The 27257-nt window shown below is 45.7% G+C and overlaps 1 protein-coding gene across 1 annotated transcript; it reads left to right on the top strand.

The window, feature by feature from the left end:
• The first annotated feature begins 1007 nt into the window (after window positions 1–1007).
• On the top strand, window positions 1008–27257 carry LOC142310249 (uncharacterized). Its single transcript, XM_075347742.1, has 5 exons — window positions 1008–1156; window positions 8895–10404; window positions 13617–13796; window positions 14746–14866; window positions 26526–27257. The coding sequence occupies exons 1-5, from the start codon at window positions 1096–1098 to the stop codon at window positions 26571–26573; spliced, it is 1920 nt and encodes a 639-aa protein (XP_075203857.1). The 5' UTR covers window positions 1008–1095; the 3' UTR covers window positions 26574–27257.

Genomic DNA, 27257 nt, shown 5'->3' with positions numbered 1-27257 from the left:
AGATAAGATCATTTACTAAGGCGTCCCCCTCAGGGGTATCAAGGTTGAGGGCGAAGTCAGGGTCAGAGCCCTGAGCTCCCACGTCCGCCTCGTCATCCTGAGAGTCCTCAAGCTGAGATCCAGAGCAGCGTGAGGAGGCCGGGGAAGAGTCCCAGCGAGGCCGCTTAGCCGGTCTGGGACTGCGATTCGGGCAGGAGTCCTCCGCCTGGGACCTAGGGGCTATCCTGGGAGCGCGCTGCGGCGCGGACCGAGAAGGCCCTGGAGGAGACAAACTAACAGGGGCCGGGGCCTGTGAAGAGCCCGGTCTGGACTGCAATGCCTTAAGGAGCTTAGATGACCATTTGTCCATAGACTGTGCAATGGATTGAGAAAGTGACAGAGAGTTTCTCAGCGAAAGAGGCCAATGACGGTGACTCTGTCCCTGCAGCCTGCTCAGGGGGAGCAGGGGGATCTACATGAGCCGAGGGGCCCACAAGTGCCCTAGGCTCCGGCTGAGCAAGCGTGGCAGGAGTCGAGCATTGATCACAGTGAGGGTAGGCGGATCCCGCAGGCAACATAGCCCCACAAGAGGTACAGGCTGCGAAAAAAACCTGTGCCTTAGGGGCTTTGCTCCTTGTGGACGACATGCTGTAAGCAATAAGTGTCCCTTAGGAGAGCGACCACTGAGGGTATATGGGAAAAGGTTCTACAGCCGTTCCGAATATATATATAATATATATAACATGGCACCACTATCTTCTACTGGACCTTTGTTGTCATGACCTGGGATCCTTTAGTACTCTGGGTATCAATCAAACACCGGGTCCAATCCACACATATATAGGACATATTTACATAGAGATCAATCTGTAGAAATGTTGGAAATCTTGCAAATGCAGGCAGGGAGGGAGGCACAAGCTATATTTCCCACATGCTTGAATGCTTGAAATAGAATTGAGATCTTAATTAGAGATGGGAGTTGGATGAACTACATAGAAGCGGTAGCGCTATAATAAAGCACATAAGAAGACCTCACACTTTATGTGAGGTGACTTACCCTGGATGCAGAGCAGCACAGAATAAGCTGGGAACATAATAAGGACATTATTTCGGAGGATGCTGCTAAATAGTTTTGTGCTTTGCTGTCTCGGACATGTATTCTTTATTGCTGGAACAGGTAAGAAGGGGGAGTAGAAATAGTATTTGGTTGTGATTTGCAGCAGAATTGATTTCTGATATGTGCATGGTATTAAAGGGAGTTTGTCAGCAGGGTTTTGCTATGTAATCTGAAGACAGCATGCTGTAACGATTAACCCACAGATTTCAGTGATGGTCTCTTATCACAATGTGTGCTGTTGTTTACCTTGTATGTTTATTTTAGCTTCAGGAGATTATCATTGCCAGCCAAGGTCAGCAAGAGGTAATTTAGTCCGGAATGCCCCCTGCTGTCATTAGCAGATCACTGTCTATAAACATTGTACATAGAGAGCCTGGTGTGGGTGCGACCTGATTTCTCCGCTCTGCCGCATGCTAAATCTAAAAACTCCTATTGTGTCACAAACGCTGCACCCAGTAAACTAAGTGATACATCATTGCCTACATCATGCTGATCTCAAATGAGGTAGCAAAAAATTTCTAACAGATTCTCTTTAAAAGGGTATTCCCATCTCCAACATCCGATATTTAGTAGGTTTAATAATAATAATAATAAGAAGAAGAAGAAGAAGACGAAGAAGACGAAGACGAAGAAGAAGAAGAAGAGGAAAAAGAAGAAAAAGAAGAATAGTAGTAGTAATAATAATAATAATAATAATATAATATTAGCAAATACCTCTAATTAGAAATATAGTATAGTTCGCCTGATTAGCTTTGTTGCTTACCTCATGTACAGGGCATTACAGACCACATGGTTATGACCACTCATATAGTGCAGTTAGTTGCAAGTGGTCATAATAACCATGGATACCTAAGCTGGAATATCCTGCACGAAAGAAAGGTAAGTGACATAATTAATCAGGAGAACCATACAACATTTCTAATTGGAGGTATTTGCTAATATTATTATTTTTACATTTGGAAGTGGGAATACTTGTTTAAGATTTTATCACCAGTAGATTGTCAATGCCCAGGCTACAACTCATTCCCCTGCCAGATCGACCACGTCCCCTCTTCTGATAAGCTGCTTAAACTGTGAGGGGTACTTTGCACACTACGACATCGCAAGCCGATGGTAGCGATGCCGAGCGCGATAGTCCCCGCCCCCGTCGTAGCTGCGATATCTTGTGATAGCTGCCGTAGTGAACATTATCGCTACGGCAGCTTCACATGCACTCACCTGCCCTGCAACATCGCTAACACCCGTCACACAGACTTACCTTCCCTGCGACGTCTCTCTGGCCGGAGATCCGCCTCCTTCCTAAGGGGGCGGGTCGTGCGGTGTCACAGCGACGTCACACGGCAGGCGGCCAATAGAAGCGGAGGGGCGGAGATGAGCGGGACGTAAACATCCCGCCCACTTCCTTCCTTCCGCATTGCAGGCGGGACGCAGGTAAGGAAATGTTCCTCGCTCCTGCGGCTTCATATACAGCGATGTGTGCTGCCTGCTGGAACGATGAACAACATCGTACCTGTCGCTGCCGCGAAATTATGGAAATGTTGGACACTACACCGATCATACGATTCCGACGCTTTTGCACTCGTTAATCATTAATTGTAGCTAAAAGGATTTACGCACTCCGATGTCGACAGCGACGCCGGATGTGCGGCACTTTCAATTTGACCCCACTGACATTGCAGCTGCGATGTCGTAGTGTGCAAAGTACCCCTTAATGTACAAACAAAGTTGTGGTGGGGGTGGGGCAGCTTTCTGAGCCATGCCAAATCTAAAAACTCTGATTGTGTCACAACTGCTGCACCCAGTAAATTAATGATATGTCGCACCCCAGGGCTATGGGGTACTCTGTCCCGGGCCTGGTTTCACTGGGAAGTGTTACAGGTGTAATGGCCGATACCTGGTTCCGTGACCCTGGGGGGGGGGGTCGCTTTTAAAAGGGGAGTATTTACAGGGATTATTAATAAGGTTTTGGTCGTGACGCCACCTGCGGGTTGCGGCTATATAGATTGAGCTGCCGCTGCACAGTCTGTCACTGCTGGGGCTGATGTTAATGGCAGCCTGGATGTTGGGGCCCTTCACAAGTAGGGCCAAGCCCTAAGGGGATAGATGATGGTGGTTGTTGTTTATGTCCGTTGATACTGGGGCGCGGAAAGAAGGTAGGCCACACAAGGGATTGCAGTGTAACTGTTTTTTTACTCATGCTGGTGATGCTTGCAACCCGATGGAGGCTGGTCCTCACCACTGGTCCCCTTTGTCCCAGAGCCGGTGTGGTGACCTGGTGGCTTACTTCACCTGCACCTGTCTCTGGTTGGTGGGTCCCCGTGGCTTGGAGCTTCTGGGGGTCCCCTTCTGGTTGTCTTTCAGTCTTAGTCCGTAAGACAGGCAACTTGAATCCTGTTGGGTCAGATCTCTGTTCTCGTACCCAGGTTCTCCCGTCACTACTGTGCCCCGGACTTTACGGTCGCTGAGGTCCTGGATGGTCCCCTCACCGTGCAGATTTTATCAGGTCTGCCTGGAGCGTTTTCCTGACCTAGGGCTCTGCACCCTGCTGGTGCTATGGTTCCGCGAGTACTCCGCCGTACTCCCTCTGCAACCACATGCCTCAGGCTGACAGGTCACTGCTACACTCTCCCGTCAGTACTGTTACGTCTCCTTTCACCTCCACTTACTGACTGTCTGGTCCCTACTCCCTGGTTGTTATCTAGTGAACTGGATCGGGTCCACCTCTAGGTGGCCATCCATAGGGTCCAACCCTAGCCCGTCACCAGTTTTGGGGGAGAAAAAACGGGTTGTATGAGTGTTTTGGTGTTACCGACACTGGTCTTCTGGGTCCCTGGGGGCAGGCTTTGCATCTCTGACAGGATGCAAGTCCCTCTAGCTCCTAATGGCTCAAGGGCGCTACAGATACATTGTTGGATTCAGGGTCTCTTTTCCTACATTATGCTGTTTTCAGATGAGGTATCAAAAACCTGCTGAGAGATTCCCTTTAACTGAAGCCTTTCAGTATTAGTTAAAAGAACCCATTATGATCCCATATTTGCTTTTTGATCAAAGTATAGTGTGCGGGATAAAAAAAATGACATAAAATGTGAGTAATTCTTTAAGTTTCAAGTAGCGGAGCAATCGAACTAGTACATGACTGTAAAAGGTTATTAGTCATTATTTTCTGCAGATTGGATTAAAAAAAAGTTGTTTTTTTTTCCCTGAAACAGCGCCACTCTTTCCAATAGGATGTGACTGGCATTGCAGCTCAGTACCATTTTAGTGGAGATTGTTCTCTTCTAAGTTAGTGTGCACCCTAAATTTTCATAACAAGAATGACACTAAACCGCAAAGAATTCCTGCATGTTCCTATATATTAAAGGGTTCACCCATATTTTTTATTGTCTAATTCGATATTATTTTGAGAAACAATGTTTCTCTCAAATACCTTGTGTTGGCAATAGTCCTGTGAGAGGTGCCCATCTGCTCCCTGCTCCCTGCTCCCTCCTCCCTCACAGCAGAACACTGCAAGCAGGGGACGCGCTGTGCTGTGACAGCGGTGAAACACCGCCCACAGCTCAGTGAGTCTGGAAGAATGCAGCCTATATATCTGTGCTGCCACCTACTGGCCACAATGCAAGAATGTCTGATGCCGGAAGTTCTAAATTAGTGTTTTATGTGGCAAATGTATTTAAATGAAACCTATATGGCAGAATAAAGACAGTTGTAATAAAATACTAGAATATACAATATAGTATTATATATAAAATATAATATATATATTGTATATATAATAATTGATGAGGGTCTGACTAACAGGACCCCACAAATTCCCAACATGAAAGGCCACATTGCATTGGCTCTTTCGCAGATTTTCCTTAGGCCCCCTTCACACGTTTTGCACAGTCCGTTATGTGGGTATGTACAGTTGAGACCAAAAGGTTACATACACTATCTAAAAAGACACACATGCATGTTTTTCTCATTATCTAACATGAAATCAGAATAAACCTTTCCAGTTTTAGGTCAATTTGGAACTAAAATGATTTATATTTGCCAAATGCCAGAATAATGAGAGAGAGAATGTTTTAAGGCATTTTTATTACTTTCTCCAAAGTCAAAGGTTTACATACATTTCATTAGTATTTGGTACCATTGCCCTTAAACTGTCTGACTTAGATCAAATGTTTTAGATATCCCTCCACAAGCTTCTCACAAGTTGGTAGGAATTTGGGCCTATTCCTCCTAACAGAACTGGTGTAAGTGAGCCTTGTTTGTAGGTCGCCTTGCTTGCACCTGCTTTTTCAGTTTTGCCCATAAATTTTCAATAGGATTGAGATCAGGGCTTTGTGATGGCCACTCCAAAACATTGATTTTGTTTATCCTTAAGTCACTTTGTAACCAGTTTGGCAGTATGTTTCAGGTCATTGTCCATTTGGAAGACCCATTTCCCAAGTTACTGACTGATATCTTGAGATGTTGCTTCAGTATTGCCACATAATCTTCTTTCTGCAAGATGCCATCTATCTTGTGAAGTGCACCAGCCCCTCCTGCAGCAAAACAACCCCATAACATGATGCTGCAACCCTCGTGTTTCACAGTTGGGATGGTGTTGTTAGGCTTCAAAGCGTCTCTCTTTTTCTTCCAAATGTAACAATGGTCATTATGGCTAAACAGTTCAATTTTACTTTTGTCAGACCACAGGACATGTCTCCAAAATGTAAGTCCTTTGTTCCTGTATGCATTTGTAAAAATTAATCTGGATTTTTTTTTATGTCTTTTTTGGAGCAATTGCTTCTTACTGGTAGAGGCGCCTTTCAGCTCATGTTGTTACAGTACTTGTTTCACTGTGGATAGTGACACAATCTTACCAGCTTCCGCCAGCATCTTCACAAGGTCTTTTACTTTTGTTCTTGTGTTGATATGCACATGTCTAACCAAAGCACACTCCTCTCAAGTACACAGAACCCATCTCCTTCCTGAGCAGTATGATGGCTGGACGTTCCCATCTTGTTTGTACTTGCGTAAAATTGTTTGTACAGATGAATGAGGCACCTTCAGATATCTGGAAATTGCACTTAAGGATAAACCAGACTTGTGCAAGTTCACAATTCTCTTCCTGTGAGCTTGGCTGATTTCTTTTTACTTTCCCATGATGCTACACAAAGAAACAGTGTGTTTCAGGTGTGCATTAAAATACATTTACAGGTGTATCTCTAATTAACTCATATGTTGCCAATAAACCTTTAAGAAGCTTCCAAAGACATGACATCATCATAATGGCTGTCTCATATTGTTTAAGGCATAGTACTCTTAAGGGTGGTTTACATGCTGCGACATCGCTAGCGATTACTAGCAATGTTGCGAGCGATAGCACACGCCCCCGTCGTTCGTGCGACATGTGGTGATCGCTGCCATAGCGAACAATATCACTAAGGCAGCGTCACACGCACATACCTGTTCAGCGACGTCGCTGTTGCTGCCGAACAATCCCTCCTTCAAGGGGGAGGTGCGTTTGACGTCACAGCGACGTCACAAAACAGCAGCCCAATATAAGAGGAGGGGAGGAGATGAGCGGCCGGAACATGCTGCCCACCTCCTTCCTTCCTCCTTTCCAATGGACGCAGGTAGGATGATGTTCCTCGCTCCTGCGGTGTCACACACAGCGATGTGTGGTGCCGCAGGAACAACGAACAACCTGCGGAATGACACACCAACGACATTATGATTTGGAGCGACGTGTCAACGATCAACGATTTTTGCCGTTTTTGCGATAGTTGATCGTTGCTCCTAGCTGTCACACGCTGCGATGTCGCTAACGACGCCGGATGTGCGTCACAAACACCGTGACCCCTATGATATATTGTTAGCGATGTCGCAGCGGGTAAAGCACCCTTTAGTGTATGTAAATGTTTGACTTTGCAGAAAGTAATAAAAATGCCTTAAAAAATTTTCTCTCATTATTCTGGTATTTGGCAAATATAGATAATTTTGGTAGTCTTAATTGATCTAAAATGGGAAAGCTTTATTCTAATTTCATGTCAGATAATGATAAAAACATGCATATGTGTCTTTTTAGATAGTGTATGTAAACTTCTGGTTTCAACCCCTTCAAAATGGGACATGTTGCCGTGTGGAACACATGGACACGCATGTGCTCCACATGGACACCTGGTTCGTGTCAAAACACAGACAGATGAGCAAGTCCATTGACTTTAATGGGTCTATGTGTGTCCGTGCCTCCGGTACATGTGAAAACGGATGTCATATGTACCAGAGACATGCATGTGTGAAGGAGGCATTACACAGTGAAGTCCAGGACATCTATTGATTACTAAAATGATAGAACAGGTATCTCTTCAGCAGTTGTTCCACACAGGTACAGCAGGTTACTGTGCAGGGAACTACAACAATTCTTCAATCACTTGAGTAGAGCTTTGTTGCAGTTCCTTGCAAAGTAGATGACTGGAGGGTGGGGGGTACTACCATGCAAACACTGCTGTAGAGACATCTATCATTTTGTTTTTGGGCTAAGTAGATTCTCAGACATCAGAACACCCCTCGTATCACAGCAATATATCACTAAATTAAGGGATGGGAATACTGTATCCCTTTAAAAAGAATGATTAATTGGCCAAGGCATTTCAAGCCTTAAGGGGGTGTTACACGCAGCGATATCGCTAGCGATATCGCTGGTGAAATCGCCCGCCCCCGTCGTTTGTGTGTCACCGGCAAATTGCTGCCCGTGGCACACAATATCGTTCAGAGTCGTCACACGGGACTTACCTGCCTAGTGACGTCGCTGTTACCAGCGAACCGCCTCCTTTCTAAGGGGGCGGTGCGTGCGGCGTCACAGCGGCGCCACTAAGCGGCCACCCAATAGAAGCGTAACAACCCGCCCACCTCCTTCCTTCTGCATTGCTGGCGGCCGCAGGTAAGCTGTAGTTCGTCATTCCCGAGGTGTCACATGTAGCGATGTGTGCTGTCTCGGGAACGACGAACAACCTGCGAGCTCAACAATCAAAGATTTTTTGAAAAGGAACGATGTGTCAACGATGGACGATAAGGTCAGTATTTTCCATCATTAACAGTCGCTCCTTGCTGTCACACGCAATGACGTTGCTAACGATGCCGGATGTGCGACACGGAATCCGTGACCCCGCCGATATATCGTTAGGTACTTCGTTGCGTGTAACGGGGCCTTTAGGCTGGGTTCACATGTCATGTAGTCATTCATTTTCATAGATCCGTTACAGATCCAGTTGCAAAAAAGTTGTCTTTTTTGTCTGTTGTTAAATAACGGATGTCTGCCGGATGCATTTTTAACATGTGGAGTCTATGGACAATAGATCCTTAAATGGATTGCTATTTATTGTCCATTCATAACGGATCCGCCAAGAAAACAATGGATAAGTTACAAAGGCAAGAACAAAGGATGGCTAAATAGCAATCTGTTAACAAATCCGTTGTCCGTAGACTCCCATGTTAAAAAAAACAAAAAACTGATCCGGTAGAAATCAGTTTCCCAACAGATCCATTCTAACGAATGACTACAGGAAATGTGAACTTAGCCTTAAATGTGTAGTACTGAGGAAAATATGGCTGCTTTTTTTTAGAAAAATACTGTATTTCTACCTGTCCATGGGTTGTTTCTAGAATTAAATCTTGGCTCCATTGAAGTGAAAAGGTCTGAGCTGCAATACCACACACAACCTGTGGACATTTCTTTGTGGTACCCTGAATAGCTCTATATTTTTTGTTTGCATGAGGCCTAATTGTGCATCACTGAATTAATGTTTTTCACATCATATTCCCGTAGTAGTGGACGACATGGAAATAATGGAGGAAAGAAATATTTTAAAAGAGTTCTTGAAATATCCATTGAATAACCCAAAAAAGGACCTTGATCTACGCGTAGTAAGCTTTCATCTTCGACCATTAACTAGAAATAAGTCTATAAAGAATAGTTTGGACAAAGTTGATAACAATCCTCACAGTGGTCAAACCATACAGCTAGGTGGGAGGATACAAGATGAAGTGAAAACATCAGCTAAACCCAAACCAAACTACAAGGTTCCTTTAAGTAACATACAAAAAGAGTATGAAAAACTGCGCAAAAAATATTCCCAGAGGAAAAGTTGGTCAAAAAAACTCAAGAAACCCCAAAAGTCTGATACTGTTGAAGAGCCAAAGCTAACGCATCAATCAGAAGAAGGAGAGGGATTCAAGGAGGTAAAACGTAAGAAATTAAGATCCAAAAGAATTGAACTTTTCAGCAGATCTTGGAAAAAAAAACAACCAACAGGAGAAAAACAATCAATATCTGGGAGAATCAAGGAAATCCAAATAAGTAAATTACCAAGGAACTGGGGAGATTACCTGGGAGTACCACCTATGATTGATGGGGAGGTGTTAAATGAGGATGTCCTAGTGACATACCACCTTGGAGGAGAAAGCTCTAACGATACTCAACAAATGGATGTCCTACAAAAGAGAGATGAAGAAGAAGAGCAGAAGTTTGTCATACGGAATGGATCAAGAGAACATGTTACTCTGGATTATGCTAGACATAGAAAAATGAATTTCTTCTCAGAGAGTGGAGGGGAGGTAACATCTAAAAAACCCAGTACCATAAAGGATCATCTGGAAGAAACTGAGTCCTCCTTGGTGACTATTGCAAATGAACATTTCATTTTTTTTCCTAATGGAGGAGCAGAACAGTCTTCAGTGACAGTCCACCCTACAAGTAATGGAGGTAGTGAGCTTCCTCCAGATGATGCACAGGGTTGGACAGTGTTGGTGCCAATAGCAGAAAATCCCATAATAGAAGTTTACTCAGATACCATACAGCCTGAAGAAACATATACCAAACCCTACAAAACTGATTACCAGACTCCTCCCTCGTCACAAGAGGACTTTATCTTTCAAAAAGAAGGGAGTGGGAGGTATAATTCTGTAAGTCCTGACCACGAGGACAACATTGTAACTTTGACACCTCAAAAAGGTAAATCTGAAACGACTCATAAAACACCGCAATTCCTCCAGACACCTCCTATAGCAGATATACAGCAGTCTTCATACAACACTTCACCATCTCCTACCCATAAAAAAAACAGCGAGGTACCGAGAACCACAGGCAACGAAAAGTTACTTGATGGAATATTCAGCCCATTGGAGGCAACAATGAGCCCTAATCCTGGACCAATATATTGTAAGCCTGGCTATAAAGAATATGGCGGTGTTTGTAAAAGCCAGTGTGACATTGGTGGCATCTCTTGTGGAAAGAAGGGGCAGTGCATTATTGTGGAAAATATTGGGGCAATGTGCAGGTTAGTATATCGGTATTATGAAAATGTCATAAAGAGTAACTAAACTTTTTTTGTGTATGTATTTTGCTCAGCATGGAAAGTTAAGAGACTCTGAAAATCTGTTTATTAGGGAATTTGTCTTCATTCCTGTAAAAAAAAAATTGCATGTAAGGCATCCAAGCCCCTATTTTTCCCCAGTTTATTTGCCTTCATTTACCCACACTGATATCAGAGCATACTCATTTGGAGTACAGATGCTTGCATTGAAAGAGGCAGCCTCTGTGCCTCACTAACTCTTAGGGGCACTTTGCACACTACGACATCGAAGGTGCGATGTCGGTGGGATCAAATTGAAAGTGACGCACATCCGGCGTCGCAGGCGATATCATAGTGTGTAAAGCCTTTTTGATACAATTAACGAGCGCAAAATCGTCATAATCGTATCATCGGTGTAGCGTCGGTCATTTCCATAATTTGGAAATGACCGATGTTACGATGTTGTTCCTCGTTCAAGCAGCATCACACATCGCTGTGTGTGAAGCCGCAGGAGCGAGGAACATTTCCTACCTGCGTCCTGCGGCTCACTCCAGCTATGCGGAAGGAGGTGGGCGGGATGTTTACGTCCCGCTCATCTCCGCCCCTCCTCTTCTATTGGCCTCCTGCCGTGTGACGTCACTATGATGCCGCATGACCCGCCCCCTTAATAAGGAGGCGGGTCGCCGGCCAGAGCGACGTCGCAGGGCAGGTGAGTGCATGTGAAGCTGGCGTAGCGATAATGTTCGCTACGCCAGCTATCACCATCATATCGCAGCTGGGACGGGGACTATCGCGCTCGGCATCGCAAGCATCGGCTTGCGATGTCGTAGTGTGCAAAGTGCCCCTTAGGATAAGCTGCTGCAGGAGGTCATTCTGTTGAGCACAACACTCAAAGGAGGAGACAGGTGCTGACCCTTCACTGCCAGCATCTATACTCCAAATGACTACGTTCTGATATCAGTGCACCTGAGGGCAGACAAATAAACTGAGAAAAAGTAAGGGTTTGGAAGCTACTTACAAGCAATTTACAGGAACGAAGACAAGTCCCCTAATACATTTATTTGCTAAGTTTCATAACTTTCCATGCAGGACACAATTATATATAGAAATATCCATGACTAGCAAAAGGGTAACAATGTTTTGAACTTTTGACTTTCAGGCTCCATATCTCACCATCCACTACAGCTACGAGCATGAGACTACCACCATTTCACAGACAATCATCTTGGCTATCCCACACATAAATTTGACTTACAAATATTTAGCATATGATTAATTATGCAGATTCTTGTCATGTTGCTGCATTGTTATTGTTTTGCTCCTGGTGGTGGAAAAATCTTTTTCTTTCTGTATACAACAAATTATAACCTGTTCTCATTTCCGAATAGCTCAGGGTGTTATTAGGTTGATTCCCAAGTGACAGGTCACTGGTTGGAATCAAGTAATATCCATGAAGACTATTTCCCAAGAAAAGAGAAACATCATCATCTAGCTCATCGATTGAGGACTCTCGGCGAAAGAAGTTGCCAAACTGCATCACGTGAGTGCCATAACAGTTGGAAGAATATGAAATAAAGTCCATGCATCCACTCAAACACCAAGAGGTGGACGTCCAGGCAAAATAACTCGGCTCATCACAAGGTATATCAGTTTTGGCGTGGCAAAGATGGCAGGGGAGGTGGCTGTTTTTTAATAGTGAGATCACAGACATCCTCACAAGCAGCATGCGACACATATTACATAAGTCTGGAATGGTGGCCCAAAAAAAAGGTGAAGAAGATTCGACTTCAATACCATCATATAAAGCGTTGGCTTGAGTTTGCAAAAAAAATACAAAAAGTGGACAGTAGAAGATTGGAAATGGGTGGTTTGGAGCAATGAGATGAAAGTCAATAGACTAGGTTTTGATGGGTGCAAATAGGTCTGGAAGAAACAATGGAAAAAAGGAGCAAAACAGATAGAGAAATTTAAGGAACTGTCAAGTTTGAAGGTGGAAACCTGATGATGTTTTTTTTCATAACCAATTGCATTGCATACTTGACCAAAATCGATCGTGGTGTCAATGTTGAGCTATATGTGAGTATCCCACAAGGCGAGTTCCTTCATGCACTCGAGTACTATGGGTAGGAAAAAAGACGACATTGTGTTCCAGCAGAATAATGACCCGAAGCATATATTGAGATTGGAGAAGAAATGGTTCAATGACAATGAAGTATAGGAGCTGGATCGGCTCCCAGACCTCAACCCAAGTGAACACTTGTGGGTAGAGTTAAAGAAAAAGCTGTATATATACCCAAGTGAGTCGACCAGTATGCACCAACATTGGGAACATGGAGAAGAGACCTGAGATCAGGTTTCAGTCAAGACATACTTGAATGCCATTGAGAGAATGCCTAGAAGAATTCAGGCAGAGTTGAAAGCTAAAGATGGATTTACAGAATACTAACAAAATAATACAAATTAAAATTTAGATTTTCATGAGTAAAACAGTGACACTTTACTGACTTGACAAGAATCTGCATAACTAATCATATGCTAAATAGTTGCAAGCCAAGATTATGTATGAGATAGCCAAGATGATCGTCTATAAAATGAAGGTAGTTTAACGATGGAAGACGTAGTAGATAGTGAGATATGGAGCCTGAAATTCAAAAGTTCAAAACATTGTTACCCCTTTGCTCGTTAATGTATTAATATAATGGCACTTATTAACATTCTTTATTTTTTAGATGTGCCTCAATGTACCAGTATAAATGTCACTACTAGCAGCTCATGTTCTACATTAGGTTTCATGTATCAGTATCCAGATGATATGTATGAAGAGGATTGATTGTTTCAATTGCTTATTCAGGCACTTTCTCCACCATAGCTGATACTGAGAAGGGTACTGGCTTAGTTATTAAAATGAGCTAGTCAGCCAGTTCATTTCATAAAGACACTGGTCATGTACAAACAAAAGAAGTTGTCTCCTATCCTTTATCAGTCCCAACATGGAAGTGAACCTAGGGAGGTACTACAAACATTCATGAAATCCTATTGAGGGATCTTCAAACTTTTTTGTATTTTTTTTACACTTATTATGAAGCTATACAATAAAATCCAATAAAACTAAATGTTCTGTACTAGTGGACAGTAGAACTCAATGATATGCTCTGTTCTCATTTACCATCCTTACTGCCAATGCCTCCTTACTATAGGTGCCAGCAGATGAGATCTTTGTGTTACGGAGGCGAATGCTGCCGGTCATCCCTCACCACATTCCAGCTAGCTTGTGTCATTGGCGGGTGCTGTATTCTTCTGTGTGTGCTTCTGGCCTTTATCCCCTTCTTGATTCGTAGAATTGACATTAAGACAATCTCTAAATCTGTGAGAACTAGGTAAGTTATGCAAACCATCGTTCTTTCTAACCTGTTAACGGTGGCAACTAATGAAAATATACATTATATATATATATATATATATATATATATATATATATATATACTGTGTATATATATATATTTACATATATATATATATATATATATATATATATTTATATATATATATATATATATATATATATAGTGGGCGTTCTCAGCCAGCTAACGCTCCCCAAGGGTACAGCTCTCTTCCCCCACAAGGGTATACAGCTCACCTCCCTGGTATACAGCTCTCCTCCCAAGAGTATACAGCTCTCCCCCAAGGGTATACAGTTCCCCTCCCCTCAAGGATATATAGGTTTCTCACCAAGGGTATACAGCTCTCTGCCCCCCAAGGGTATACAGCTCACCTCCCTGGTATACAGGTCTCCCCCAAGGGTATACAGGTCTCCCCCAAGGGTATAAAACTCCCCTCCCCCAATGGTATACAGCTGTCCTTCCCCGGCGGGCTAGCGGTGTAAGGGTTAATCACCGTGACACTACACTGCAGCCTTGAATATTGGCGGGTTTCCCGGCGGGTATACAGCAGGCGGCGGGTGCGCGAAGCTCGGGAAAGTGTATAGGCAGGCGGATCCACAGGTGAGGAGGCGTGGTAGGAGAGGAGGAGGCAGTGGCGGTGCATGCGAGTTTATGTGTGGGATGGCTCGGCTGTGATGACGTCACATGGAGTGAAGGGATTAGCGAGTAACCACGAGTAATCACAACGGCTCTTGTATATATAGATATATATCATAATACGCTTAGCTAATTATATAAGTGAATGGCTATTTGGGAAAGTTGCAGCATGGTTCCCACATTGTGGAAAACATCTGTCATGCTGATTAAGCTAGTCATCAAGATAGTATAGGATCTTTTTTATCTGAAATTATATATTTTTATTAATAAATTATTGATGCTTTCTCAGACTTTGGATTTCCACTCTGATGCCACAATCTAGCATGTCTTCATCTTCTCGATCTGTGGACTTCACATGTTCAGACTATCAGTCTCTGTCAGATCCTTCTACATTTCATTGCACAAAGGAGGTAAGGACAGATGTAAGCAACAGATAGTCTTACAGAAATATGTATAGGAAAAAAATGTTTATGGGAAATATGACAGACAGGGGTGAATCTATAGGAGTGCATAGATAGCAGATAAAGAAAAGATTCTCAGGACCCTGGTCCAGTGGCTAGATCAGTATTCTGTGGTCAACAATGCATTGCGAAACCTCCACGCATCCACTGCTTGGATCCACTGTTCTTCTACTGAATCCATGCATCATGCTGCAACGATGCTGTCATGGCGTCCTACAAATCAAAAGAAGTCCTGGGGAAACTATTAAGAAGGTAGAGGTTTACAAGGTCCTGGTTCTGCAGCACTTGACTACCAACATGACTGCTAGACCAGTGACCTACAAATAATTTTGTTCAACTACGGTAGTAAAAAGTTGTACATGGGTCCCCAAGGGCCACTAAAAAAAATGCCTGTTACATGTTTGTATTGGGACCCAGGAACTTCAAGTTACCCTTGGCATCAGACATCTTGTTGCACAGTGAACAATTCTGTATGATAGTTTCTGCTATCCGTGCTCATGCAGCTTTATCCATAGCTCCCAACCGTCCCGTATTCAAGGGGACAGTCCTAATTTGATGGCTCAGACCCACTTTCCCGGCAGTCAGGGCTTTTGGCCTGGACTTCTTCTCATGTCTCCTCTCGTGCTCCATAGCTCCTCCTCCTCGGGAGAGGGGCCGGTATTTCGCTAATGAGCATAAATTAAATTAACAATTCTCCTCTGGTGTCCCCAGGACTCAAACACAGAACCTCGCCATTCACATGCAACAGCTATACCAATGAGCCACCATCCCCACTGTGAAAGATAGGAGGATTTGGTAATCTTGAGCTGTAGTGCAGACAGAGAACCCAAAAGCAGATTATACTGGAACATATAGGTACATTGTACATTGCAGTGTATTTTTATGTTCCTGTATGCTAGAGGTGAAGAAAAAGTCAGATTTTGTTTTGTTCCTATAAAACTACTATAAAATAATAAGAAACAATTACAAAATGTAAAAAAAAAATTATTCCCCCACCCAGGACAAACTAACAACCATCAATATTGCAGGCAGGAGCTAAAGCCTAGAGCCACAGGTTCTGATTATGTCATAGTAAGATTATGCAATCTTAAAGCTGCATTGCAGGCTCTGACTCCATGGGCAAATTATACAGCTACATAGAGATTAATGATGGGTGAGCGTGCTCGGTACGCTATCAAGTATTGGAGTGCTCAGGTGCTCATGGTGCTCAGCCGAGTATCTTGGGAGCTCAGACGTGCAATAATCAGAGGAGGTTGCTATTGTGTAGTTTGGTGCAGACACCTGGAGAAAACAAAAAACAGTATTCGGGTATGTGCGCACATGTGTAGTTTTTGTTTCTCCAGCGAAAAACGCACTCTCTGGCAGAAAAATGCATCAAAAACGCTTGCCGCTTTTTTACCGCATTTAGGTGCACTTTTGTTAATGTGTTTTTTAAAGTGGAAACAAAATATGATAGGATAGGATAATTGATATATAGCTAGAATAGATAAATAGATAGAAAAAATAGAAAGAATAGATGATAGAAAGAACATATAGAATAGATAGAAAGAACATTTAGAATAGATAGAAAGAACATATAGATTAGACAGAAAGAAAGAACATATAGAATAGATAATTAGAAAGAACAGAATAGATAGAAAGAAATAATAGAATAGCTCAATAGATAGAGGGATAGCTAGCTTGGCCAGCTGTTTTCTAAATTATTTTTTGGTAAAACAAAATGACGTGGGGTCCCCCACATTTTTCATATCCAGCACAGGAACAGCAGCAGCTGCGGGCTGCAACCCTCAGCTGTCTGCTGTATCTTGGCTGGTTGTTAAAAATAGAGGGGATCCCACTCTCTTTTTTTTTTTTTTAATGAGGTCCCCTCCATTTTTCTAAAACCAGCCAAGGTGCAGCAGACAACTGGGAGCTGACATTATTAGGGTGGGACGGGCCATGGTTATTTGGCCCTTTCCAGTCTAACCATAGCATCCCGCAGCTGACCCAGTCCCACAATTCTGATGCTGAACCCAGCTCTTTCCGTTGCACTTGTGCGGTGGAAATCAGGGTAATAAGGAATAGTGATGGGCAATCCCCCTGATGGTCGGGATCGGGGAGAATTGCCCAATCGTTTTGTAAAGTTCAGAATCGGGATCGAGATAACATGATCTTGCGTCCAATCACTGATCTCGGGCTTTACAGTTATGGGATGGGGCGGGGGGGCTGTAAAATAAAGAATATAGTTAATAATAAACATTGTCATTATACTTACATGTCCCGCGATGAGTCCTGCAGACTCCCGCCGCTTCTGCTTCCGAGTCCGATCACCACTGTATCCTCCCAGTACCCACCGCTGACTAAAGGACCTTTCCGTGATGTCATAACCATGTGACCAGTCAGGTGTGAATTTTGTATTACCTTGTTGGTTACGGACTGGTCACATGGCTGTAACGTCATGCAAGGTCCTGTAGTGTCAGTGGATAGGGATGGGCGAGCATGCCCGCCGGTACTCGATGCTCACTCGAGCATCTCAGCACTCAAGATACTTGGCGAGCACCGTTTACCGGTGAGATGCTCGAGCACATGCTCGGCTCCCCCTCCCTGCATGTTGGCGCTCTTTACAGAGTCAGCCCACATGCAGGGATTAGCTGCCACACACTGTAATGCCACAGCCAATGAATAGCGGCGCCGGGAATCAGGTGATCGGAGATCACCGTTGCTATAGTAACCCGCTCGTTGGGTTACTATTGCAACAGTGGCAGCAGTGATGTCACCGCTTACCAACCCACAGTCTCTGCTCAGTGATTAGACAGCACAGGGAGCAGAAGTGTTCTTTCTCCTCTCCATGTTTTCTTATATCAGAGCTAGATCAGTGACAGAAGACCAGGCTCGTGGAGGGGTGAGAGGGAGTAATAAAGATGGAGTCCCTAAGTGTGTCTGTGTATTTATTTCTAATAAAGTATTTTTTCATTGTGTGGTGTCTTTTATTTAACTCTTTATTGGAGATTCTTAATGGCTGGGTCAAACTTGGCATGACATTAAGAATCTCGGGCTTAATACCAGCTTGTAAAACAAATCTGGTATTAACCCCTTATTACCCAGCGTGCCACCAGGCAGCAGGGTCACTGGAAGAGTTGGATACAGCGCCAGAAGATGGCGCTTCTATGAAAGTGTCATTTTCTGGGGCGGCTGCGGACTGCAATTTGCAGCGGGGGAGCCCAGAAAGCCTGGGCCACCCTGCGCTGCGGATTCTAATCTCCAGTTGCCTAGTAGTACCTGGTTGAACACAAAAATTGGGTGAAGCCCACGTCGTTTTTTTTTTAATTATTTCATGAAATTCCTGAAATAATTAAAAAAAGGGCTTCACTATATTTTTGGTTCCCAGACAGGTACAAATAGGCAGTTGGGGGTTGGGGGCAGCCAGTACCTGCCTGCTGTACCTGGCTAGCATACAAAAATATGGCGAAACCCACGTCATTTTTTTTTTAATTTTTGGCAAAAAACTTTTTCATTTTCTATTGCCAGTGAAGGTAACACCATGCAGTGGGGGTTAGCAGCTAGTAGCTGCTTGGATTAGCCTTAGCTAGCAATATAAAATGCAGCGGGAGCCAACGCTTTTTCTTTTTTATTATTTTTTTAAACTTAAAAAAAAAAAAAGGGCTTCCCTGTATTTTGATTGCCAGCCAAGGTAAAGCCAGGCAGATGGGGGTAGCAACCCCTAGCCATCTGCTCTATGTGCACTGAAAATCAAAAATACCGCGGAGCGCTATGTCATTTTTTTAAATTATTTAGTTATTTTAATACAACTATAGATTGTGTGTGTGTATAAATATATATATATGTTTTATATTATATACCGTATATGCCGGCGTATAAGACGACTGGGCGTATAAGACGACCCCCAACTTCTGCCCTAAAAATATAGAATTTGGGATATACTCACTGTATAAGACTACCCCGCTCCCAAATGAAAAAAAGTCTGCTTTGATTGCAACATGTTAATTTTAATTCCGCGAGAGCTGTACAATATGTTTTTAAAGGGCCATTGACAGATCAATCGCTCCAATGTTCACTTAGTACAGCAAGGAATGCTCCTCCCTGCTGTATAAAGCCACAACTGGACTGAAACAATGGTACTACACTCTGCTACAAACAGACACACACAACTATGCTACAAACAGACAAGCACACACAACTCTGCTACAAACAGACAAACACACACAACTCTGCTACATACAGACAAACACACACAACTCTGCTACATACAGACAAACACACACACACAACTCTGCTACATACAGACAAACACATACAACTCTGCTACATACAGACAAACACATACAACTCTGCTACATACAGACAAACACATACAACTCTGCTACATACAGACAAACACATACAACTCTGCTACATACAGACAAACACATACAACTCTGCTACATACAGACAAACACATACAACTCTGCTACATACAGACAAACACACACAACTCTGCTACATACAGACAAACACACACACACAACTCTGCTACATACAGACAAACACATACAACTCTGCTACATACAGACAAACACACACAACTCTGCTACATACAGACAAACACATACAACTCTGCTACATACAGACAAACACATACAACTCTGCTACATACAGACAAACACATACAACTCTGCTACATACAGACAAATACACACAACTCTGCTGCTCTGTGGGGCCTGCACCCGCGGCTCGGCGGGTACAGCACCCGCGGCATTGGCGGGGGGGGGATTGGCAGGGCATACATCTGGGGGGTTAGAAGCAGCTCACCGGGGCCCATAATGGGGAGGCGGGGAGGGCATTTACCCGATTAGGTCACGGTGGAGAGGGGGCCCACACAGCGCCGGACAGAAGCTCGCCTCCTTCATCTGTGGGACTGAGAAGGCGGTAGCTCCGCCCACAGATGAAATTCAAAACAGGATGTCTGCGCGCCTTAAAGTGACGGCGCCGCAGATTGCTGCCGAGGACTGCGGTCCCCGGAACTTGGCCGGGGGCAGCAGAACTATAAAGGCGAGTGGGCCCCGGCCAAGGGACAGGAGAACTGACGAGGCCGAGTGGGCCCCCCCGGCTCTCCAGGGCCCCGGCATTTGCCCATAGACAGGTAGGAGCCCTGTCTGCGAGCCAGATACGGCCATCAAAAGAGCCATATCTGGCTCGCGACCCATAGGTTCCCGACCCCTGCTGTATGATATATACCGTATTTTTCGCTTTATAAGACGCACCTGATTATAAGACGCACCCCCAAATTTGGTGAAGGAAAAGAGAATTTTTTTTTTTAATGTTAAATGGGGTCCATCTTATAATGCCAGTGTCCCTCTAACAAATCATATAGGGTATATGTCCCTCATAGCCCCCCATCCTAAAATTAGCCCCCTTAATCTGGATATGGCCCCCTTATATTGAATATAGCCCCCTTGTGATGGCACACGTTCCCCTGTGCTGCCTATGGTCCCCTATGGATTGCACACGTTCCCGTGTTAGATAACGCCCCCATGCTGCTGCCCATGGCCCCTATAGATCGCACAAGTCCCCCTGTGTTAGATATCGCCCCCATAGTGCTGCCCATGGCTCCTATATAGATCGCACAAGTCCCCCTGTGTTATATATCGCCCCCATAGTGCTGCCCATGGTCCCTATAGATCGCACAAGTCCCCCTGTGTTAGATATCTCCCCCATAGTGCTGCCCATGGCCCCTATAGATCGCACAAGTCCCCCTGTGTTATATATCGCCCCCATAGTGCTGCCCATGGTCCCTATAGATCGCACAAGTCCCCCTGTGTTAGATATCGCCCCCATAGTGCTGCCCATGGCCCCTATATAGATCGCACAAGTCCCCCTGTGTTAGATATCTCCCCCATAGTGCTGCCCATGGCCCCTATAGATCGCACAAGTCCCCCTGTGTTAGATATCGCCCCATAGTGCTGCCCATGGCCCCTATATAGATCGCACAAGTCCCCCTGTGTTAGATATCGCCCCCATAGTGCTGCCCATGGCTCCTATATAGATCGCACAAGTCCCCCTGTGTTATATATCGCCCCCATAGTGCTGCCCATGGTCCCTATAGATCGCACAAGTCCCCCTGTGTTAGATATCGCCCCCATAGTGCTGCCCATGGCTCCTATATAGATCGCACAAGTCCCCCTGTGTTATATATCGCCCCCATAGTGCTGCCCATGGTCCCTATAGATCGCACAAGTCCCCCTGTGTTAGATATCGCCCCCATAGTGCTGCCCATGGTCCCTATATAGATCGCACAAGTCCCCCTGTGTTAGATATCTCCCCCATAGTGCTGCCCATGGCCCCTATATAGATCGCACAAGTCCCCCTGTGTCAGATATCGCCCCCATAGTGCTGCCCATGGCCCCTATAGATCGCACAAGTCCCCCTGTGTTAGATATCGCCCCCAGGCTGCTGCCCAAAGTAAAATAAAACCCTCTTTCCTTATCTCCTGCAGCGCTGATCTCCCTCCTGTCTGGCTCCGTGCTTCTGTTCTTCCACTTCCTGGTTCTCAGTGCGGTCATGTGATTGGCACAGCAGACTGAGCTCTCTGCCTGATCACAGTGGAAGCAGGGACACGGGGAGAAACGCTGCAGGGGTAAGTAAAGCTTTTTTATTTTAGAATGAGCAGCAGCCTGGGGGCCAAATCTAACACAGGGGTGGGCATGTGCGATCACACTGGGACGCAGGCTCATATAATATGCACCGCTGCCCCAGCCCCTCACTGCGTGCGATTTCAGCACCATTGGAGATGGACAGCGGCTGTGCATATTATATGAGCGGGTGCAGGAGATCAAAGGCTGCAGCCCGCAGCGTTCCCCTGTGCTCCAGAGCTGCTGCCCCCACCTCCCCTGGACCCTGCAGTGTACATATATATATATACACACACACCCCCCCCCCCGTATATCCGGCGTATAAGACGACCCCCCACTGTAGCCATTATTTTAAGGGGGTAAAAAGTCGTCTTATACGCCAGTATATACGGTATATAAATCTATATATATAATTGCCTTATTCTGTCTGTCTGTCTGTCTTGCTCCAAAATTGTGTCCTTACGGTGACACACAGCTGATTGGCCGCTGGGCTCGCCATGGCCCCGCCCCCCCGCACGGATTGGCCGCTCGCCCAGGCTGCGCCCCCACACGGATTGGCCGGCCGCTCGCCCAGGCTCCGCCCCCACACGGATTGGCCTCTCGCCCCGGCACCCTGCAGGCATTGGCAACTCGCCCACGCCTCGCCCCCCTCACGCAATGCACGCTAGCTCTGGCCCCGCCCCCCCACGCATTCCTCGAACGGACACGGTCATGGAGCCACGACTCCCAGGTGAGTACTGTACCCCCGGGAGCCCACATCAGCGTACGCCGCCAACCCAGCCGACACATACCCTCGCATTGCTGGGGCTGGCCGGCGTATGCTGGAGTGGGCTCCCGTGCGAGCGGGGGACGAGATACGCTGGTAACCATGGTAGCATAGCTACCAGCGCATCAAGGTCCTGCAGCGGCGGAACATACACACACGCACGCACACACACACACATCAGATCACACTCACTCTCACACACACCTCACACACACATCACATCGCATCCACACACTCACAACATCCTGGGATATCGCTTGCTTCTCGGCGGCGATACTGTGCTGTGAGCTTCCAGGACCTGCCGGAGGATCACATGGCCAGAAGCATGTGGTATCTCCGGATGTTGTGAGTGTGAGCGCGTATGTGCAATATCATCAATGTGTGTGTGCGTGAGTGTATGCGATCGGGTGTGTGTGAGTGTATGCGATCGGATCTGTGAGTGTCGGCAGAGGAGCACGGCGTGCTGGAGGAGGCTGGGAGGAGAGAGGCTGATCCTGGGGAAGGCTGGGATGGGGAGGCTGAGAGAAGAGAGGCTGATGCTGGGGAAGGATGAGGCTGGGGTAGGCTGGGAGGAGAGAGGCTGATGCTGGGGACCGAAAAGGCTGATGCTGGGAGGAGAGAGGCTGATGCTGGGGGAGGCTGAGGCTGGGGTAGGCTGGGAGGAGAGAGGCTGATGCTGGGAGGAGAGAGGCTAATGCTGGGGGAGGCTGAGGCTGGGGTAGGCTGGGAGGAGAGAGGCTGATGCTGGGAAGAGAGAGGCTGATGCTGGGAAGAGAGAGGCTGATGCTGGGGGAGGCTGAGGCTGGGGTAGGCTGGGAGGAGAGAGGCTGATGCTGGGAGGAGAGAGGCTGATGCTGGGAGGAGAGAGGCTGATGCTGGGGGAGGCTGAGGCTGGGGTAGACTGGGAGGAGAGAGGCTGATGCTGGGGACCGAAAAGGCTGATGCTGGGAGGAGAGAGGCTGATGCTGGGAGGAGTGAGGCTGATGCTGGGGGAGGCTGAGGCTGGGGTAGGCTGGGAGGAGAGAGGCTGATGCTGGGAAGAGAGAGGCTGATGCTGGGAAGAGAGAGGCTGATGCTGGGAAGAGAGAGGCTGATGCTGGGAGGAGAGAGGCTGATGCTGGGAGGAGAGAGGCTGGGGTAGGCTGGGAGGAGAGAGGCTGATGCTGGGGACAGAAAAGGCTGATGCTGGGAGGAGAGAGGCTGATGCTGGGAGGAGAGAGGCTGATGCTGGGGGAGGCTGAGGCTGGGGTAGGCTGGGAGGAGAGAGGCTGATGCTGGGAGGAGAGAGGCTGATGCTGGGGGAGGCTGAGGCTGGGGTAGTCTGGGAGGAGAGAGGCTGATGCTGGGAGGAGAGAGGCTGATGCTGGGAGGAGAGAGGCTGATGCTGGGGGAGAGAGGCTGATGCTGGGGACAGAAAAGGCTGATGCTGGGAGGAGAGAGGCTGATGCTGGGATGAGAGAGGCTGATGCTGGGGACAGAGAGGCTGATGCTGGGGACAGAGAGGCTGATGCTGGGGACAGAGAGGCTGATGCTGGGGACAGAGAGGCTGATGCTGGGAGGAGAGAGGCTGATGCTGCGGGTAGAGAGGCTGATGCTGGGAGGAGAGAGGCTGATGCTGCGGGTAGAGAGGCTCATGCTGGTGCAGCATGGGGGATGGAGCACGATGGGGGGTGCGCAGCATGGGGGATGGAGCACGCTTGGGAGTGCGGAGTATGGCGGATGGAGCACGTTTGGGAGTGCGCAGCATGGGGGATGGAGCACGTTTGGGAGTGCGCAGCATGGCGGATGGAGCACGTTTGGGAGTGCGCAGCATGGTGGATGGAGCACGTTTGGGAGTGCGCAGCATGGTGGATGGAGCACATTTGGGAGTGCGCAGCATAGGGGATGGAGCTTGATGGGGAGTGCGCTGCATGGGGGATGGAGCACAATGGGGAGTGCGCTGCATGGGGGATGGAGCACGATGGGAAGTGCACACCTCCCCCCAACACACACACACACGCGCGCGCACTGCACAACACACCACACACACACACTGGGAACCACAAACAACTGCCCTACACAGACACCCACACACACAGACAACGCTGCACACACACAACACCCAACACACAAACACCGCGGCACACACAAATATACGCACATACCGCACAACACACACATTGCACAAAACATACCTCCCCCCAAAACACACCACACACACACAAACCGCGCAACACACAAACACCGCTCTCACCCCCCGTCACACCCAGACAACACCCAGAACATGTACAGCGCCCTACACAAACACTTGGTAACTACACACAACAACATCTATATATATAACAAAAATCATACATTAACTACACAATACGTAAATTCTAGACTACCCGATGCGTAGAATCGGGCCACCTTCTAGTATATATATATATATACATATACATATACACACATGCATACATACACACATATACATATATATATATATATATATATATATATATATACAGCTCTGGCAAAACGTGTTGCTGTGGACCAGTAAGTATGGTCAGTGTTTTTTAATAATGTGCTTTTTTTTTTACAGCGCCTGGACCCGAACTGGACCCGATCTGTAACACGAGCTTCCCGAGAAAGTTTGTGAATGGGATCATGTACACGATCACTATGTGATCAGTACGATCCCCGATCTTCACAGATCAAGATTGCCCGTCCCTAATAAGGAGCTAATAGCAGCCCATATCTACCATGAAGTCCTCAATTAGCAATAGCAGGTGTCTATGAGACACCCCCCTCATCACTAATCTGTAAATGAAAGTAAATAAACACAAACAACCCAAAAATCTTTTTTTTTTTTTTTTTTTTTTTTTTTTTAAATAAAAGACAAAAAGCACCCTCTTTCACCATTTTATTTACCCCCAAAACACTATTACCAGTCCGAAATAATTCACAAGAGGTACTATGACGCTTCCAGCACTATTACATGTAACGCTCACAGCGAGCGGCCATAGAACATGATGGTCGGCTGTGAGTTCCAAGCTGCAACTGAAGTGATTTGCGCTATCAGCAGTGATGTCACTGGGGGTTAACCTCAGCCACAGTAGAGTCATCCACCTGTGACAGCAAATCACCAGAGTGACTTAAGTGAGCTGCGCAATCAGCGCGACATCACTCAGGTTGGTTGCAGCCACAGGGTGTCAGAATTAACTTGGGTGAACCCATGACATCACTACCGCGACACCCACGGTAGTGTGGGGTACGCTGCTGTGATGTAAAGGGTTCACCCGAGTTCATTCTGAGACCCCATGGCTGAAATTAAGGCCGGAGTCACACTTTCGAAGGAATCTCATGAGTCTCGCATTGGATCACCCGGCATGGCCGCACACTGTCCTGACAGGAGCGGGTCGGCTGCATGTATTTCTATGCAGCTGCACGCTCGTGTCCAGATGTAGTGTGCATGCGCGAGCGGTCTTTGACCTTTTCCCACACCTGTTCATTACAGTACTTTGATCTGCCTCGCAGGTGAGTAGGTGACAGATTCCCTTTAGAAGGTAGCCTTCATTATTTGGTAGAAAATTCAAATCACATTAAAACCATTGCTAAAATAATAGAGGCATCCTTTAACGCGTTTCACGCTTAGTCACGATGTTAAATGTCTGTTAGTGGAGTGCTGAAATAGCTGTCAGCTCCGGAGAACACAGCGGTAGCTTAATTATTGCTAATGAGATCAAAATCTCATATAAGGAATATATAAAAACAAGTGATTGCAAAGATTATAACGCTAAGCTAAAGAAATTTGTGAAAATCAATTGCAATGATGTAAACTAGAGGCAGGATGATTGCGTCTTAACACATCGATTCTGAAAGAAAAGCAGCTGTAAAAGTTTGTTAGTTCTTAACTCAATGCCTAATAGCGATCAGAGAGCACATGAATTCTGATTCATGTATATTAGGGTTAGGGTGTTAGTATAAACACCTACATGCCATAACATTCCATACGATAAAAAACATATAATTAGATTAATATAAACTTTAGGTCAGTGCAATAAGGAATCAGTCCATATTCTGTTTCTACCACTAGGGGTCAGCATTCAGCCAAATTCTTCAGCTCAATGTGCCCAATGGTGCAGATTTTCAGCAACTATTGAATACCTGCCATAAATTACATAAAATATACTATCATTGAATGTGCCTGTTGGCTGACAAATTGTGACATATGATGTGGTTATAACAATATTTGATTTTCTCTTTATTACGGCAGATGGCACGTAACTTCACCATGTGGCAATGTGAGAGAACTCGACTTTGAGGCCATAAATCAATTTGGAAATAGTTCTCATAGGAAGCTACCAAAGGTTGACCTGGAGAAACATTGAATACCGGGAAGTGCAGTATATATACGCCGAGGAATATTTTGCTTCTATAGAAAACCAACACCTATGTCTTTCGATTCTAGAGACTTAATGGATTCACTGTCTGTCTAAATAATATGTGTGCATATAATGATGTGATAATTAAAGCGAATCTGTCACCAGGATTTTGCCACATAATCTCAGAGCAGCATAATGTAGGGGTAGAGACACTAATTCCAATGATGTATAACTTACTGGGCATCTTGCTGTAGTTTTGATACAATCACGGTTTTATCAAAAAGAGACTATCCCTTGACAACTAGTAAACCTGCTGACATGTAGTTCTACATATTCATGAGATCTGTATAACCCCTTCCACACCTCTGATTGGCAGCTTTCTGCCTATGCACAGTGTACACAGAAAGCTGCCAATCTGTGGTGTGGGCGGAGTAATACAAAGTTCAGCATTAAGAGAACTGGTAGTTCTGCAGCAGGGAAAAAAAGGGATTTTATCAAAACTACAGCAAACATCCCACTAAGTGACTCAGGGCTGGAATAAGGGTCTATGTCTTTACATTATAACAAAAAGGAAACAGTTGCACTCTGTAGTGCTAAGATACAAGTGCATCTCAATAAATTAG

Source organism: Anomaloglossus baeobatrachus, chromosome 5, assembly GCF_048569485.1.
Source record: "Anomaloglossus baeobatrachus isolate aAnoBae1 chromosome 5, aAnoBae1.hap1, whole genome shotgun sequence".
NCBI lineage: Eukaryota > Metazoa > Chordata > Amphibia > Anura > Aromobatidae > Anomaloglossus > Anomaloglossus baeobatrachus.
The sequence above is the reverse complement of the archived record's forward strand: the minus strand, read 5'-3'. Positions and strand labels throughout refer to the sequence as shown.

Coding starts and splice junctions, on each gene's coding strand:
- LOC142310249 (XM_075347742.1), top strand. CDS start 1,096: ATGCTGCTAAATAGTTTTGTGCTTTGCTGTCTCGGACATGTATTCTTT. Junction 10,405..13,616: donor AATATTGGGGCAATGTGCAG/GTTAGTATATCG, acceptor TCCTTACTATAG/GTGCCAGCAGATGAGATCTT. Junction 13,797..14,745: donor TCTAAATCTGTGAGAACTAG/GTAAGTTATGCA, acceptor ATGCTTTCTCAG/ACTTTGGATTTCCACTCTGA.